The sequence below is a fragment of the Podarcis tiliguerta genome (genome assembly GCF_965153285.1).
Source record: "Podarcis tiliguerta genome assembly, chromosome: 4".
In the NCBI taxonomy this organism is placed as follows: Eukaryota; Metazoa; Chordata; class Lepidosauria; order Squamata; family Lacertidae; genus Podarcis; species Podarcis tiliguerta.
In genome coordinates this window covers 101,089,566-101,108,694 of record NC_139537.1, presented here as the reverse complement: position 1 = coordinate 101,108,694, position 19,129 = coordinate 101,089,566, and the positions used below count along the sequence as shown (strand labels likewise).

General features: G+C 44.0%; 1 protein-coding gene across 13 annotated transcripts in view; it reads left to right on the top strand.

The window, feature by feature from the left end:
- The window catches only part of PCDH17 (protocadherin 17), a 138,226-nt gene that overhangs the window by 98,050 nt on the left and 21,047 nt on the right, over positions 1–19,129 (top strand). For 4 of the 13 annotated variants that reach the window (XM_083435801.1, XM_083435802.1, XM_083435796.1 and 1 more), the window contains exon 4: positions 508–591. The exons of 8 other annotated variants lie outside the window; for them this stretch is intronic. In XM_083435801.1, the coding sequence (XP_083291927.1) occupies positions 508–591 (84 nt within the window). Of the gene's footprint in view, positions 1–507; positions 592–19,129 lie in introns of those variants that run through there. One more of the 13 variants, XM_083435797.1, reaches the window with a different exon arrangement.

Genomic DNA, 19,129 nt, shown 5'->3' with positions numbered 1-19,129 from the left:
TTTATGTGGGACAATCCATGGTTCTCTCCTCCCCCATTTTATCCTTTCAGCAATATTGTGGGAGCTTCATGGTGAGTGAAACTGTAAAGGAAATCGGGGTCTCCCCCAAATTATAGGGCCTTTCTGCACTTATCATTTATAGTAGAATAATTGCTGGGGGTGGGGTGTTTTTTGTATGTTGCCGCATGACGTCAACATCACTGTCAGGTTTGTGCTTTCTTTCAGTGATGAGTGACATCTCTGTCCAGAGTACCTCCATCATATTCTATGAAACTTTTTGTGTTGTTTAGCATGATAGACTCACTAATATCTACCTAGGGATTCATGATGGACTGCTGCTGCTGCTGCTGCTGCTTCTGTAGCTTTCTGCAATATATACCAAACGAAATGGCTGTTTCAAGCACAAGCAGAGACCATTTGGGGAGCGGGGTTTGGAATGCAAATGAACCCTTTCTCCTGCAAATGATTTTTTCCTCTTTGTTAACTAAAAATATTTTATTTTTCAAGCATTCCCGACTTTGCTTTCCTTTGCTTTCCTCACCCTCCACACCATCACAAGTAGACTTCAGTCTGTTGATCTGCTTCTGTCAGGTGAGCAAACCCTTCGTCTGCTAGCTGTCTTACTCTCGGGGTCAGAATTTTACATGTGAAATTGTAAAACTTCTGGGGGTGGGGGTGTCTTCTTTTTTAAATATTGCAACTGAGAATTTGATAAAAGTGAATCTTTACTGCAAAGAATTTCAAAGATCTTGTTGAATCAGGATTCTGAACATTAATTAGAAGCACATTTTGCATTGCAAATGAGCTCAGTTTTGGCTAAAGTGGATCTGAAATTCCAGCTGTTTTGACCTCTCCTCATTTCATGCACAAAGCACATGATGTAGGTAACTGACTGACTTCTCTTGCATGTCCAGGGAGCAACATGCTTTGTAAGCTTCTTCACATCCCTTGTGGTAGCTCCTTTGTGCTTGGCCAGCAGTGACCAAATCTGGTCCTTGCTTCAATTCTGCCTGCTCTTACTGTGCAGGATTGGTAATGTTGTGCACTGCTTTTGGCCTGGGCATTGCTGCACCTATTGAAGTGCAGCTTTCCTGAGACCAAAGCAGCACATTTCTGATACTAGTTGTATTAAATGTGTGTAACAGAGAGGGTAGGAGTAGCAAACTTTCAGCATCAGGGCAGAGCAACAAATGTGATGGCTACTTTTGTACAGTAGGATAGTTTCTACACACAGTCTCACACCCCTCCACCCTCCATCCAGGCAAGCCTTAGCAGAGTTCAAGGACACCTTCCATCCATTCAGAATTACTCAAGGAAGGTGCAAGGTGGGACTGGCAAGGGGGGTGTGTGGCCAGGGAGGGGCTACAGCCCGGGGAGAGTCCCAAGGACCAGAGAGAGGGCCTGAAGGGTTCTGTTGGGCCACTGGGTCTTTGATTCCCTATACCTACTGTGGTGCCTCCAGTTTGTGCAGCCTTCACAATTTAATTGCATCCAGGGCAGGGGTTAGGATTCTACCCCATCCCACCTCCTTTCTTAGTTAGCTAGCACAGGCTCCCCCCCCCCCCCCATTTAATGCCTTTCTTTACTACCTCACCTTTACCACTGTGTTTGTGCCCCAGGGAACTGATAGACATTTGAAGACTCTCAGTTGTGTCATTAGCAATAAAGCAGATATCCAGTCAGCCAACAAACTGCTCTACAATTAGGTGTGCCTCCCATCAGTTTACCATAGCTGAAATCCCACTGAGATTTCTGCACCCCAAGTAGTTGCTCGGTTTGCTTTTCTGTTTGGGCCAGCCCCTTTCTGAGTTAAGGAGACACTCAAAGGGGCAGCACAGAATTGAAACACAGAATCCAGAATACTGACTTATGAATGCAAAAAGAATGGTTGCACAAGGTGTTCACACATTCCTATGGGATGGTTGCCACTAATTACCAGTCTCTGAATCACCTGTTTCACAACCTCACCAAGTTGATGGATCTGTCTGTGGAATCAGAACAAATCTTTCCAATGATTCATTTTTTGCCACAGATAAGATGTGAAACCATGACAGTGGATTGATGGGGGTTTAGGTTTTCTGCTCCTTTTTTAAGCGAAGATGTAGAACAGGTTCTTCTGTTTTATAGCCTGAAGCCGAACTGTCAACATAAATGATGTGCGGACTTTAATATCTGAGAGCCACGCTGAAAGAATTCCTTTTTAGCTTCTTCTTCTTTTAAAAGAACAGATTAAATGCCGCACAACACAGCTCATTACTGCCTAGCGTAAATTTATTGAAAAGGCAGTTTTTGCAAAAGTAGCTGGCATATTTTGTCTCGTTATTACCTGCTTTTGCTGAGCAGTGGATGACAGCTGGAGACAAGAAACATCTCCCCCTACCCTCTTAAATTGTTGTCAGTCTGTGAAGATTTCTGTTTGACCAAAAGCATCATTAAAACATCATTAGCATATTGGTGAGTGTTAGGACTGGCCCAAAATGGGAATTAAGAAATTTGTTACTGTTTCACCCATTTCAAAATATGCTATGTGAATGCACCTTTTCCTTGGATTGAGAGAAACTGACATGCATCTGTCATCCCAATGTTACATGATGGCAGTTTCAGATGCTGTTGCATTAAGAGTAATAAACCTTAGGTTTTTGTTTTCTGTTGAGAACCTTGAGGGTAACCTGTCGTGGCCATTTGCTGCCAGTGGGCAGGGCTGGAGTCCAAGTGAGCTCAGCCAGAGCCGCCAAAGGGACAGGACAGAGTTTTCTCTCTCTATCTTTCTGCTGCTCCTTTGTCTCACTCACCTTCCAGCTCCCCTTCATAGTCACCCACATGAAATTAGACCTCATGAAATTAAGCCTAAGGCTCACTGCTGTCCAGCTGTGCTGTAGCATTTTCTATACATAATTACAGTCATCCTTACAACTCTTTAGGGCAGGGCACTGTTATTTCCACATCTCAGACGTGGATGGAGCTGAGGTTGAGACCTGGGAAGGTAGCCCATCTAGGAGATGGAAATCTCAGACATCTGTGAGATAACTTCGGGAGCCAAAAAGTCTAAAGAGTAAACCCAACACAAATCCAGAGTAGAGTCCCTAAGACAGTTGGATGGTGCCTTGTACACCTCCTTCTGGCAACTCCTGCAGCCAAGCTGGTGCCACACACATTATTCTGCTTTTCTTTGGATCACATCAGTGAGGCTGAGAGGGGGGTCTTATTGTCTGGGCAGCCCAGGTTCTCCATGCCCACTGCCCAGGCTTGCATCCCAGAAAGGTCAATTCAGTGCTGCTAACAGAATGCCCGGAGGCACACTTCATTATCTCTTGAGACAGACAGAAGGCTGAGTTTATGGCAGGAGGAATGCTAGAGCTAGGGGCTTAGCTGCTATGCCTCACCTTCGCTGAGTGGTAGGGATGATGTGAGTTGAAAGCATTGCCTATCTCTCTAAATTTGCATTGAAAGGATGGATGCCTTTCCCTCTTCTTGGAGATTTGCAATCATGGTCTTGTCCCTTAAAGCAGCAGGTGCCTGAGGAGGAGCAGGAGGACTCTGACAGTTTTGCTTACAATGTGTGCAACTTAATGAGGAAGCAAGCACTTCTAACACATGAAAACACCTCCTCATGGAATAACCACAACCACCCAAGCATAGCTCTTTGATTGGGGCAATGACTTCCATTGCGAAGGGGCGCAGCTTGCAACTGGGTGTGAGTCCCGGAAACACTTGGTTGTGGTTGTTTTTTAAGAAAAGAAACAATGCCTGCCCTTCTTTACAAGTTTTCAGCACTCTCTCCTGTTGAAGGAATGTGGCTGGCTGGCAGGGCTGCAGCCACACCCCCACACACCCGCTTTGAATAATGTTTCCTCCCCAAATATCCTCTCCACAGCGCCAAATATCTCCAAAATAAACTTTCTCTCTCCAGCGCCATAAATCTAACATATATGTCAACAGTAATTTTCAGGTTTGCATTTCAAAGAAGCTCCCACTAAGACGATTTCAGGTATCTCTCAGGCCTACTTGCGTGTCGAGGTCCCCAATACACCCCAAAGGAAAACACAATTGACAATTAATTTTTGTTTAATTTTTTTGGCCACAACTTTATTCAAATACAGCAAAACGAGTGGTTGCTTAGGCATTGGTAGCACTAACTGACCCCGCACAGGGACAGCTCTGACATCCCCCCCCGCGAAGTCAGGAAGGGTAAGTCACCTGGGGAGAGAGACGGGACTGGGAACCATGCCTCACCTCTCCCCAGATGCTCCCAGGGGCTTGCGTGGCCCTAGCCCCTTGCCAGGGGGTTTCGGACAAAAGCATGGGGAGCCCCTGGGTTCCTTTAATGGAAAACCCTTGAAGCAGCAGCAGCAGCAATTTTGGAGGGGCAGGCACAGCCAAATCCATACCCCTCCAGCAACCAATTCCAGACCAATGCCTAACCGCAAACCTTACAAGTTGTGACGATTTGCTATGTGGTAGGCGAAAACCAAGTGGCACACACAAATCAGCCAAATGGCAAAATGCCTACCGGGCCCCTGCCCCAAAGCAGACGACCCCATGACAGGCAATAGCAAGGTCAAGCAAACAGCCTAACATTAGGGAAGGGAGGGCGGGTGATCCGAAGCACACAGCGAAAGAGGACATCCGTTGCTGTGTGCCTTGTATTTAACAAATAGGGCTGTCAATTACTAAATGGCAACATCTAAATTTCACCAATAACAGCCCACCCCTGCTTACGAGTTGGCCAAACCATCTGCCCAGAAACAGCAAGGTGTCTTGGAATCCCCAACCGCAACCCGTGCTCTCCGTGATGGAGAACACGCTTTCTCAAAAGCAGCAGATGATGGCAAAGCTGACTCCAGACTGTATCGCCTCCAACTGCAAGCTGATGTCCTTTCATGAGAAAACATTCCTATACATGAAAACCTAATTTTTAAGGGAGAAAACATAGAGCACAAGTCATAAATGGCTATCTCTGTGATCACAGATCAGTGATGGCTCCATGCACACTCTCAGTCATGGGGACGCGAATCCCCCTTTGCCAAGGCTCAAGAGGAGCAGCAGCATTCCTGCTGCTCATTGTCCCCACATCAGCTGCTCTGTGAGGTACCTCCCAGGTAGGGAGCTGAGTCTGTGAAATCCCACTGCCCAAAGCCACCCATGAAAATTGCAGTGGAGGCAGCCCCACTAGTTCTCCTCACGCAAAACCACCTGCACTTTAAAGTGACACAGTTTGGGGATCAAATGAATTCACAGCCATTCCCCCCCCCCCCCCGACTGAAGTAATGTCAGCTTGATTCATAACTGACTCGAGCCATTTGTAAGGGTTAACACTCCATGAAATGATAATCAGATGGAGGGAGGTTGTGTCTCTGTGATAATAGCTAAATGGAACCTCCATGTTCAGAAAAAGCGTATCTCTGGGTACCAGGTGCTGAGGACCAATAATAGGGAACAGTTATCTGACTGGCCATTGTTGGAAACTGAACAATGGTCCGGATGAAGTGAAGATCTGACCTCCAGGTACCAGGATGGTGAGAGGGCAGGGCATGGGGGGGGGGGGCTGGGATCTCCTGGATCTTAGCCTGATCTAGTGTAAGCATTAAACAAGGTTTCTCCCCTCACATTGTCCTCATGATCATCATCACTTGTGGGAGGAGAGCAGCGTCACTTCGTTGGACTCTCACTGTCCACTGTGGCCACATGCCGGAAGGCCTGTTTTACCCACACGGGTTCCCCAAATGCAGGTGCTGATGATAATCGGATGAACTAAGGCTCTGTTATCAAAACTAGCTCGGTTAGGCCTGGGGTAGTTTACAGTTATTTAATAGAATGAGGTCTCTACTTTCTTTAATTATTGTAATGTAATCATTGTGTGTGGTGGGGGATTTTATAGAATTAGCTTTGTTATCCTTTTTTTACTTTTTTGGATTTCTCTGCCACTTTTTTAAAAAAATTCTTTTCTATTTTAATGAGCAGTATCTTGTAATATGATCGTGGAGAAAATCAAATTAGGAAAGCTGAGTGGTGGAGAATCAAAAGAAGACAGAGACTAGGAAGGCAGCCAGAACATTTTGACATGAACCTGGCATTTCAATGGCACCCATTTACAGTATATTGCCAGCTCAGCTTCACAGCTTCCTGACAGTGGAAACTGTGCCCTTTTGTTCCGGCTCCTTTCTAACACTGAGCCTAGTACTTATGTGGCAGAGCTTTCTCTGGAAAGCAGCACTTCAGGTGCAGCAGGTGGGGCATCACACGATGGAAGAATCCTCCATTTCTCTCCACCCGCAAATCCCTGCATGTAGAAAGCCAACATGTCTCCTGCCTTACATCTTACATGCAGGACATTTTTATTTCTATTTTGCAGTAAGGCTTTTTCAACCATGAAAACCCCACCTGCAATCTGAAATGGCAGAGCCCAAACCTTAATCACCCATCTCAGTAAGAACCAAGTTTAGAATCCCAAATCCATTTCAGTATAGTCTTATTTACTGAGTAAAATTGCAACAGTTCAAAGTCTCTTAGCATCCCACTTCACCTTGAAATTTTGCTGTAGGTAATGTAGGCAGGTGCTTCACTTCAAGGGATACTGGCATATTTGGGGCGGGGGGTAAAAAGTGTGCACTTACTGTAACAACTTTATGGTGAATACTGGCATCTATTTTTCCAGGGGGAAAAAGCACTGAATGACAAGTTAAGGATTCAAAGCACCATTCAAAGCAGCTTTATTAAATGGATCAAAATTTTATTTGCTTCTCTTGACATTCCTCAGATGTTTAGCCATTAAGGAACCTCTAAAATTGCTTCCAAAATTCACTCTAATTTAAACTTTTTTTATTTTTTAAAAACCAGAATTCTTAATTTTAGTTAGGTAAAACTACTTAGGAGAGATGATTATATATAAAGACACCCCCCCCCCCCATTTTCTCTTTCCAGAAAACGAGTAAATGTCTTACCTCCATGTCTTGCAGTATATACAAACCATGTTAGCTGGTCAAGGAGCTTCTCCTGAGCCCACTCAGCTTCTCTGTTCTGTGTGCATGTTTGTTGTAGACCTCATTCATTCATTCATACATACATACATGCACACCTCTTGATTTCTCTGCACTTGACTCGCCCTACACTTAGTGATTGGTGGCTGTGTGTGTGAATCGGCCTCTACTGAGAACTATTTGAGGTGCTATAAAAATGTCTGCACAGCTAGGTTTGAAATAACCCATTCACGCAAACATGCCAAAGGGGCCTGGGTCACCTGCACATGATGGCTTGCCTGTATGAATGGTCCAGAGACATAACTCCACAGCTGGAGCTCTCAGGATCATACAGGGCTTTTCAGTAGAGTCACTTCACCAGTTCAGCACCTGCTTACTAACTACAGAGCAATTAGGAGCGAGAAACCAGCTGGTCTGCTTGCATGCAACGCACAGGCCTCCTTCCACCCTGCGCCACCTGATTCTTCTTTATTATCATATTGTAATAAGTGTTTTCTTCTTTAGAATTGTTGAGGCAATATTGTGAAAGCAACCTTTTCAGTGATATGCTTTCTTATTTGGCGCTTTTAAGAAAAAGGCTCCTTTGTGCTATGTAGGATTTTCTTTTCCAATTGACTTGAGGTCACTCGAAACGCCCCCACTCTTGTGGCTAGACGGAACCTGTGCATTAATGTGTTCTACTGAACCTGCAGGTATTATAGGAGAATGAGCAAAGCAAGCGACAAAAACTCTTTCAGAAAAGCAGTTTGGGGCTTTTTACAGGCACTAAATGATTTAAAGTGATACAGGGTAGTGAGCTGTGTACTCTCTTTGTGCCTTTGCCTGCCTGCTTGTATACTTCTGTGTATTGCCATTGATTGGAGGTTCTGGTATTACAAATGACCTTTGAATGAAGTCTCTGTTAACTTAGCAAAAAATGTTAAGTTACTGTCTCTTTTAAAAGTAGAATACAGTGGTACCTCGGGTTACATATGCTTTAGGTTACAAACCCCGCTAACCCAGAAATAGTACCTTGGGTTAAGAACTTTGCTTCAGGATGAGAACAGAAATCGTGCAGTGGCAGCGCAGCGGCAGCAGGAGGCTCCATTAGCTAAAGTGGTGCTTCAGGTTAAGAACAGACCTCCATAACGAATTAAATTCCTAACCCAAGGTACCACTGTAACCACTTGGTTTAAAGTCCAGGCATTGGTCCCAGTACCAAGCTCTTAGCAGGAGGATTCCACTAGCGATAAAGCTGAGCATTGAGGCTGCTTATAATGTCCATTGGAAAATACCCTTGGAATAATATGGCCATATTCTCCCCTTCCTCTGCTCTCTGGTCTCCATCACTCTGGGAATTGCTTCTTCTTCTGCATCAAGTGTAGATGATATAGAGAGGCAGAGAAGGAGACAAGGCTGCTTCACAGTGAACTGTGGGGTTCAGAAAACGTTTCAGTGAGCTATGGAGTGGAGTCAGGGCCAGAGGGAAAGATGGCGGGGCAGGAGAATGAAAAATGGGTTGAGGTGAAACAGACAAAGTGATGGAAGAAGCCCCCTGCAAGCCGTCAGTTCTGATATGTGAAATGAAGGAAGGAGGAAATAAGAGAGGGCAAAAGCTGAAATAGAAAGAATGCAAGAACCAGAGAGAGAAATAGTGGGGTGCGAGGAGAGAGTGGTACAAGCTTGCAAAATGCTTCTGACAATGTTCCACAGCTCTGCTACAAGACCAGGTGAAGCAATCAAAACACAGCAATGGAGCAGCAGATCCACTGCCATATCTGAAGGTTTTTAGGTTTGTTTTTAAGAAATCCTTTAACTAATTGGATCTTGCTTTTGCTATCTCCCTGTTTTATTTTTGTATCAACCTGTTTTCTATTGAAAATGGAGCAAGCATAGCCTTGGACCAAATCACCATCCCCAAATCATAACACCATGAGCATCATGACTGTTACATTTTCCAATCCTGTTTTCTTCAACCCAGTGTGGAGCCTCCAGAAGTTGTGCACTGCAACTCCCATCATCCCTGGCCCTGGTATCAAGGCTGATGAGACTTGTACTCCCAACCTTCTGGAGGACCCTGCTTTGGCTACTCCTGCCTCAAACTATTAGTCTCTGCCTTAAAGTTTTTGGTAGATCCGGGAGGCAGATTAATCAAACTGTGAATCTGAGGGTGACACAGAGGACATTTCAGTCCCAAAGCCTGATCCATTTCTGGGATATTTAAGAGAGCTATTTTTTTAATATCAAAAGAAAAAGTTTTGAGTACCCATATGTCATAAAGTCAGACAGGATTATCTCCCCAAGCCAATTCCAAACACTATGATCAGACTAGATAGGCCAGCGTCTCCATCAGGGATTAAAGATGTCATAAGACCCAACTTGTTTTTTTAAAACGACACTTTTTTGAGTAAGAAGGATGTCAGTATGAGCAATTGCAGCGATCTCATATTGGTAACAAAATTTTACTCATAATATTCTCATAGCATTCCCTTCATAGGGAATACAGCTCTAAGAGCAATCTCTCCCAAATGGAACTTTTTAATGAGACATAAGGCTGACAGAAAAACCTGATTAAAAGAACTGTCTTAGCCAAGATTGCTTTCTGCCATTAATGAAGTTGCTTTAGATCATGACAATGATCTTGTTCACTTAGATTCCTGTCCATCTTGCTTAATTTAACTTAATTGGCAACCTTAGATCCCTCCATGGTGCTGTTTCCATGAATATGATGAATGAGCTCAAGAATGGAGAGTGTCAGGAAGCAAGCTGATTTTTAACCCTTCCCATCAAACTCATGTCTTCTGGGACACTCTGATCCTATTGGCAGGCACCAATACCTGAATAATAAGTGGGAGGGGATTAGATATATCTGCATTTTCTGTGTCTTCAGAGGTTGCTAACAAGAATGCCAATTCTGTTTGCCTAACTCTAGGAGAAGAACAAAGGAAGTGTGCTAAGAGGTAGAAGAGGAACAACAAGATTTAGTGTGGCAAATAGAAGGGTGCTGCTATAGTAATTGCATAGGTGCAAAACAGAGAGTGTAGCAGGAGAACAATCCCTGCTACTCACAGCTGAGCCTAATAGATGGGCTTGCTGCCTTGGCCTTCAGTTCAGGATTATGGCTTTGCTAGAAGAGAAGTGTCTCCATGAGACATAATCATCTAGACAAGTTCTGGGTATTGCTGGACTTCCGCTTAGCTATCTGTGACATTGATAGAAAGACACATTGAATTAGTAGCTTCTCTTCTTTAAGCCAAAAACTACAAATACTTCTACAATTCACTTTTGTTTTACAAAGCACTTTATCATCTTCTTTTTTCTTTTGGAGAAGCGGTGGTTGAACTCCTACAAGTAGTGCATGTTGCTAAAATATATTTTTACTGGGTTGTTTCATGCTGAGACTCAGTGCAAGGTCGTAACTGTTATGTGTTGTGGCACAGGCCACAGCTAAAGGGAAAGGTTTATGGTTATCTTTTCACTGTGGCCTTCCTAAGAAGAACATGAGCATCGAGTTGTACAAAGTTGAACCTGGCCATTCGCACATATTTCCCCTGTTCCTCCTGACTTCTTGTGACCCATTGTATTCCTGATTGAGTTGCTTCTTCCGCTGTAGGGGCCTGGCATATGCAGGTCCTGCTTCGTAGCAAAGTATTAGAGCATTTTTGTTCTGTGATCCTAAACCTTGTTGCTTTTCAAGTTACAAGGGCCAGCATTTCAAGTTTCAGGGCCAGAGAAATTTCAGAGTGGTCTGTGTGTGATTAACAGCACTGTGAAATGTCTTCTCCTGAATATACTCAAGGCTGAACTCTCCTCCCACCACTACCACCCAAAAAGCAATACAGTTCAGGAGCATTTGTTACTATTATGTTTTTTATACTTCATAATAAGCAGTTAGTAACTCTGGTCCAAAAGCCATCCTTTTGGCTTTCCTAGTATAAACTGTTTTGTGCCTTTGGCACACATATATGCGAGGCAATGGAATTGTCCTAGGATTTGCCCAGTTTACAGAGCCAGGGAGTTGACTTGAGAAATGCGATCTGAAACATAGATTGCCCTCTTTGTCTTTCCTAAATGACACCCCTGTGGGCCAGTCCTTAATCCTGCTATCAGTTTTCCAGTGGGACTGATATCCTTCTTCACTAGTTTAGTTTTGGATTAAAAATGTGTAAGTCTTCTTATACTGTGCTCCAGGAACCCAATCATTGAAATGAAAAACTATAAGCACAAGACAGATACCGTTGTGGGGTTGGGGCTGTGCATATAGAAGCTTCTCTGCAGCCCAAATAAGCAAATGCAATGCAGACTAGTATAAAACAGCATTTTAACACACACTGAGCAGGCTACTCTCAGAATAGATGTCACATCTTTTTGAAATCTTCCCCTAACTCTCGCCATCCAGCTCTCATTACGTGCAACAAGATGCTTTCAAGAGCTAGTAACCTGGATATATATGGGTGCATTAAAGTGCATACGTTTCAATCTACCTCAAACGACACATCTAACCACCACTTATTTCAGTGAGATTCAGAAGAACATCATGAACCATGCTCCCAGACACACATATCTTTAGTCATTGCATGGTTAAAAGCGTCCTTCCAGAAATATATCAGGGTGAAAATTATTTTTCTGAGTATCTTCTCCTCCTGTCAGTATTAACCCTTAGCATTCAAAATCTGCTAAAGTGCTGATAAAGATTCTTGTATTTTGTTTCTCAGCCATCCCTGACTATATTCATTTCTCTCTCCTTAGTCCTTGTATAATCCATTGCTTTATCCCTTTCCCCCTTTATTTTCCATCCAATTTGAAATTTCTCTTTAGCTTTTGCCACCCACAGGGCATTCTGCTGCTTTGCCAGTACATATCCCAGAACATACTGTGGATGAGATGCTCAGTAGTCTGTCCAGAGGGTCAGTGAGGCTCTGAATCAGTCCCTAGAGGTGTGCAGGTTCAATGAGCTGATGCTGTTGGCTGCAGATTGGAGCTCCCAGCTGCTGCTGCTGCTGCACTGACTTGAACATGAGGCAGACCAGGAGGTTTTTGTGTCTGCATGCAGTCGAGGGGGGGGGGGGAGAGATCACAAGAAACATCTTTGTAACACATTCCATTGCTTACTATGCAAGATTGCTATCATGGTATTTCCTCTTGGTTGTGGCTTTTAAAATATTAGCTGTTAAATATGGGGTGTCAGCCTGACGCTAGGTACAGGGAAGAGATGTTATTTTTAATACAGATTTCAACACTATTTTACACCTAACTCTCAATAAATTCAGTATTCCCCACAAGCCTTTTAATTCCTTCCATTCCATATTAAGCCAGCCATTCCCTTGAAACTGCTGGCAGAAATTATATTGTATTCTGGGGTAGCAGGTATCTTCAAGGTTTCCTCCTCAGTTTTTGCAGACCACTTAACTCTTCTCTCTTACCAGAAGAGACCTCAACAGTGGAAAGTTGTTGGAAAGACTGAAAATGACTATTGAAATAAATAAAACTATTTAGAAAGCCCACAGGATCAAAGATCATTATCCAATTGTTTCCTTTCATGAGAATTTTGAATGAAGTTAGAAAAATCACCGCAACTGAAACCTTCCGCAGCACACTGCAGCTGTTGAATGTAATATTCAATTCACACATTGCCTTTTGACTATTCTTTTTAGTGCCACTTTTGAGCAGAATACTGTTGTAGCAAAATTCGTGATGGGGTGGGTAGAAAGCAGGGTTTACCAGAAGGGGAGGGAGAAAAGGGATACAAAATCATGGAGGGAAGCTAAAGGGTAGGTATCAAAGGGGAAATACGGTAGTGTGGGTAAGTGTCCCATACAGGGAAGGAGTGAGACGGGGGATCACTCGGGGAGGTGGGAGAGAAAGAGAAAAGGAAAAAGGAGTGCTCTAAGGAGACCGGTCATGGGGTGGTGAAAAAAACACACAGGCACTCTGCACATGTACAGAGGAGTTTCTTTTGCACCCAGAGAGCTTTGCCAGATGTGTTGGACAGAGGATTAGCAGAAGAGGAGGAAGGCGGATGTAGCATTGGAATAGGGGTTGGAAATGAAAACCCAGATTCCAAGGAGATGCAGAATAGATGGGGCTGTCTGCTTCAGAATTTGGTGGGTTTGTGGAAATGGGGCTTAGCAGTTGCAGTGTGTGGGGGGGGGGGAGATAAGATCCAGAAGACTCTGTGGGGGTGGTCTGTGTGCATGTGGGGAGGTCATGGGAAAGGAGGGGAGAGAAGGCATGGGGGAGAAGGGGATGCAATGCAAGGCTGCAAAATGGAAGAGATCCACATCAAAATTGAGACTGGGGAGGTTCAAAGGAGGCCTAGCAATTGCATGGAGTGGGGAGAAGGTCTGGCATTATCACGAGGGAGGGGGAGGTTGTGATGTGTAAAGGGAGTGGGGAGTGGGCTTACCCAGGTTAGTCAAGAGTGGGAAGTGTTAACAGTGTGAGGTTTGAGGTGGGTGGGGCTAGCGAGCCACACAGCTGCCCCAGGACAAAATGAAATAGAAGATACAGTTAAGCACCTTCAAGATGATGAGCAGCATGGCTGAGTCATGCTGAAAGGGAAAGCCAGGATGATTCAAAATGTTTTAAGTAAGCATCTAAAGAAGAGCACCATAGATGCTTGCTGGGTATTTGAACGGACATAACTTCACAAAATGAGTGCAAAAATGCTTTTAGCTCTCTATAGTTAAAGTTCATATAAATGTGCTCCTAAAAATTGAAAAATGAATATGCAAAAAATGAATGTCATAAGCTTTTTATGCAAATCAGTTTGAGTCACTTCGTGAGAAAAACAACTAACAAATATTAATCAGCAGAAGCATGAAGGTCTGACAAATGCCTCAGTTGCTTCGTTGACAATGTCATTTCCCAGAAGGTGGAAGAACCAACAAGGGCATCATCTGTCTTGGACCTGGTCCTTGCCAATCGGGAGGAACGGATTGATGAAGTGGAAGTGCTCTTGTTCTCCTGGGTTCCAGGATACAGAGGCAAGGGAAAACTGAGTGTAGTTGGACACACACTCTGGACTTTAAGAAGGCCAATTTGGTATTGTCCGCATTTGGGCATTCAGTATTTCTCCTTTTAGAAACTCCCATCCTTCTTGGACTCCCTGCTCATTGAGTATTTCTGACCACGGGATCACACCCCCTAGCTCCTTCAGCTTTTTGAAATTGGCCTTCTTAATGGCCACATTTGCATGTGATGCTTAGTCAAAACATGAGCAAGCATGAAAGAGCAAGTGTACTGGTTCACAGTCAGAAAAGTGTGGCCACTTTGCTCCCCCCTTGCTGCGCAACCGGGATCTGAGCCATGACTTAGTGCTATGTGTGAACCTAGACTTTTAGTTTGTGTCTCCCACCAAAAAACGTGATTGGTAAGTGCAAAACAAACCTTGTTTACAACTCCTGGTTTGTTGGCTGTAGACAAATCATGAACCTAAGTTTACACATAGCCCTAAGCCCAGTCATGACACAGTAGCATGGAAGTTGTGTGTGGTGAGCGGAGCAAATTAGAAGCTGCAGTCCTACTTCGTGCCATAGTTTGGCTTAACGTTGTGAGTTAGCCAAGCCAATGCACGTCCCATTGGAGAACAGTAGTTTACTTGCAGTACAGTATCTGATCATGATGCTGTCAATAAGGCTCTGACTTTTGTGTCTGCATAGGAGTGTTAAAAATGGGGGTGAATGTTTGGCATGCAAATGGCCCTCACTTCAATACCTTGTCTTCCCAGAGTAAAAGAAATAATCAGGGCTGGAAACAGCCTGTGCCTGGTGCCCTGGAAATCCACAGCCTGCCTCAGAAGGTAGCACTGAACTTGATGGGCCTGTGGCCTGGTTCATTCCAAGGCAGCTTCGTGTGTTAAAGAGGGGACTGGTGGCCCTGTTTGGCTTGATGGGCCACAAGCTGAAAGGCTAAAGGTTAAACGTTGAGGGCAGTCCTTCACAGACCCTGCATGACCACGGTGTGTGGCTACTTGCTCTGGCCTCTTGTGTAGAAAGAGGCTTGCCTCCGCTTAGAGGAAAGCAAAGAAGGTACAGGAACCAACCCCCTTAGAAGAACTCCATAGGTGTATTAAAGGATGTATTGTTATTGTTCTACAGTAGAATTAAATGGAAGGATGTGGAAAACTATGTTTTGACTGCTACACTGAGCAATGATAACAATGAAAGTCGCAGTGTGTGTGCGTGTGTGTGTGTGCGCGCGCGCATGCAAGAGGGAGAGAGAAAGTACAAGGTGTCATTCTAGAAAGTGAGTTATTGCTACAAGAAGGGAGAATTTTACAGCTTATAGACTTGAGTAAGAATGTGAATAGTAATAAGCTCTGTAAAATAAAAGACCTTGAGAAGATTCAGCCTCTGCTGTTATAATTCATGTTGGATGTCAGCTTTTCAACCATTTTCATTCTTTCTTGCAGAAAGGGCTCATACCTCTGAAGGATGTGTGTAAATTTGCTGGTCTGAATCAACAGCAATTGCCAATGCTGTTGTCCTATCTGAAAGCAATTTATATTACTAAGATTAGGTCACAAATTGTCTAATATTATACTTTACATTTTCCTCATTCAGTTATTTTTTACTCAGCCAGGAAGTGGAAAGCCTTGAACTACCCCCACGAATCTATCCAAGTTTTGCATTCTGTTGACAAGTAATATTCCATAAACTTTTTTCAGTCACCTAAAGACACTTGTTTGCAGATTTGCAAAGCTCCGTTCTTCTCTTCTTGCTGCCACATAGATTTGATGAGAGATTATATGTGTGAAGGAAAGAGGACTAGCATTGGGGGGGGGGGGGGAGAGGGAACCAGTGAGGAATAGAGGAATACTGGATGAAACATTTCCTAGGCATTAAGTTTGATTAAGAGACTGTGAACAGTTTCCACTGTTAAATCAAGGAAAATAACATTTCTTCTTTTTAAATTCCATAGAGGTACTCACATTAGTTTATTCCAGTGAAAATATCAAAGAGCCCTGTGGCACAGCTCAAAGACTAGATTTGCTACCAAAACACTGAAATTTGTAATAAATTTGAAGTTTGTCCTCAGGCAAAACATCTGAGAGGAATTTGGAAAAAAGCTAGAAAGCTTCAGCATGACAGTGAAAAATGTCTCAGTACAAAGAGCTCCACATTTCCCTGAGTTGCTGCCAGGTTTTGCCAAAAGTGTAATTCAAGGCACATTTAAAGGTTCCATCTGAGCAATACCATTTCTATGATTTTTGGGGGAAAGTGGGGGGGGGGGGGATTTTTGGCTGAGAGCAGTGACCTTTCCCAGAGAGGTTTCCCACACCGCATTTAAATACCAGCTCATTTATATATGGTTTTGCCAGAAGCAAGAAATAGATTATTTTAAAATATCATTATATGTCACAAGAGTGAAGATCAAAGATAATGATGGTGGTGGTAATGATATAATTATATGTATCCATCTGACTGGGTTGCCCCAGAACGGCTGTGATAAAACAGAAACTTCTTGTAATGAATTTCTCTTTAGATGTGAGGAGCTATCCTACCCTCCACACCTGCTGGCAAATCAAGGATAGCAAACCTCACATGTTGTTCTTCTGGTTCAATGTGTGGACTCCATGGACGGGCATGGCTGGCCACGACTTCAGGCCCAGATTTATTGCTCTGATTCCAACCAGTTGATGCTCCTCTGCATCTAGTCTCTGGTTCACCTTCACTGTGCGACCTTCTGGCTCAGATGAGTCCCCTTTCCATACAGACTAGCGCCCATCGTCACCATTTACCTCTGGCTTCCTAAAAAACTGTCCCTTCCCTTAACCAAGAAGTGTGCAGTCACTGTTGCAGATCTTTTCACAGTTGGGCCAATATTGTAGTTTGCCGCTTCCCCCACAATGTGATCCTGAAAGGGAAGCAACAGCTACTGAGGGAGCCAAGAGTGAAAATGGGACATTGAGATCAGGGCAGTAAACCATCATGCTTGAAGTTCTTCAAGGGTCATGAGGTCTGCAGATTGCAAGGAAGCCGATCTGGAGGGTGTGATGGCAGCAGAGGATTCCTTTCCAGCATGGCTTCTGGGCAAAACTCACTGTTCAGATCTTGCAGAAGATTTTATTTGATTCATTATAAAATCTTTCTATGCTGCTTTTCATTCAAATGAATCCCAAAGCAGCTTACAAAAAATAAATAACTAGAACATAATAGAACATCTACAAATGCATCCATTACAATCTACAAAACACTGTTAATAAGGCGACAACTAAAAAAATAAGCTAAACATCACAATTAAAGCAAAATGCACATTATATGATTATTAAATCAATACAACATTTATAATCTGTAAAACAAAATAAAAAAGCAGCAAAAAATAAACTAGGCACTGTTAAGTTCATACACACATGTGAGTCATACACGTGACTCACAATCATTAACTCAGCTCATTAAAATGCACAGATGATATATTCACCCCCCAAAAAGAAAACATTTTTAACCATGGTATCAGTCATAGTCGGTTTTGTAGTGTTGTGTGCTCAGAATCCAGAAGAGAGATATTATTACAATTAAGCCTGTTTTAACACAGAGAGACAGATGCCAGAGGTCTGTCTATAAGCACTTGCAATAGGAGCATATGCATGGCATCAGATTTACTAATACTTGCATCCCTGAGCCCTAGGCTCTTTCTGAAGCTGAGGGGAGGGAATGTTTTTATGTTCTAACATTTTCCCTGGGTAGCAGCAAATTGGCTGGCGTGCATTTGTCTTGAGCTGAACTGCACAGAGTCACGAGAGAGAGAGAGAGAGAGAGAGAGAGAGAGAGAGGGAGAGAGAGAAGACTGGCGGCTGCAGTGGGAGGGTGGGTAGAAAGAGAAATAATTTTTAAACTGCAGCTGTGTAGCTAAATTACATGTCTGAAAGTTAAGAGATGAAAGATATGAAGCTGATGCATATGGACACTATTAGGCAGGCTGAAAAAGAAACTTTGGATGCAAGAGTTCTGCTTCTGTCAGGAGCAGTGTTTTATTTCTACAATGCAACACAGGTTGTGTCCTAGGGCAGGATTAATGAAACAGGCTCAAAATAAGTCTTTTTGATAGCTACAACTATATCTGCAGCTTCATGGACCTCAGAGTTAGGAGCAATTAATGTGGAAGCAGCAACCCTGTGATGGCCCTTAAGTTACAAGAGCAATAGTCTTGCTGCCAAGGCCATGGCTGTATCCCATGCTACTTCAGCAACATCTGGATTCAGAGGGGAGGGCCAAGTCCCATAGAGCTGATGGGGGAACAGCATTGCCTCCCATGCCTGCATTGGCCCCGGCAGTCCCAGAATGGTGCGGGATGGAGTCATGCAAAATGGTAGCTATGGCCCTGCAGAAACTGTCCCACCAGCTCAGGGGTGTGTGTGAGGGACAGGGAGAAGTGCTGCCATTTTTCCTTTAAAGGTTACAAAGGATAAGGTTACCAGATTTATTTCAATGAATACGAGGACACTTTAAACAAACAAACAAATGTTTGGGATGTTGATGCTGCAGCGATGATGGTGGCAGGGGGGTGGCCACCACCTTGACCTCAACTGCCACGTTTCACCTTCTTCTGAGGCTTCTACAGTGGTACCTCAGGTTACATACGCTTCAGGGTACATATGCTTCAGGTTACAGACTCCGCTAACCCAGAAATAGTATCTCAGGTTAAGAACTTTGCTTCAGGATGAGAACAGAAATCGTGCTCTGGCAGTGCGCTGGCAGTGGGAGGACCCATTAGCTAAAGTGGTGCTTCAGGTTAAGAACAGTTTCAGGTTAAGAACGGACCTCCGGAACGAATTAAGTACTTAAGCAGAGGTACCACTGTATCTCCTTTCTCCATGAGCCTGGGCAGCCCCTGAGTTGTTGGTTCTTTTCTGGTGGTGGTGGGGAAGCTGTGCGCCGTGGGTCAGGCATGGAAGGCAGAGAAGGAGGGTCGAAAGCAGCGGTGGCTGTGATGCTCGGGCAGCACAATGCCTCCCTTCCTCTCGGAGCAGCCCCAATCACATTTCTACTTGCGTGCAAGAGGGGGGGGGGAATCTCTTAGCTGGGAAGGGAGGCTTCACACTAGCACAGCCCCATCCCACCTCCTACTTGCATGCAAGCAGGAGGGAGCAGGGATCTTCATATCGGAGCAGCCCCAATCCCATTCCTACTTGCGTGCAAGCAGGAGGGGGCGGGAATCCCTCACCTGGGAAG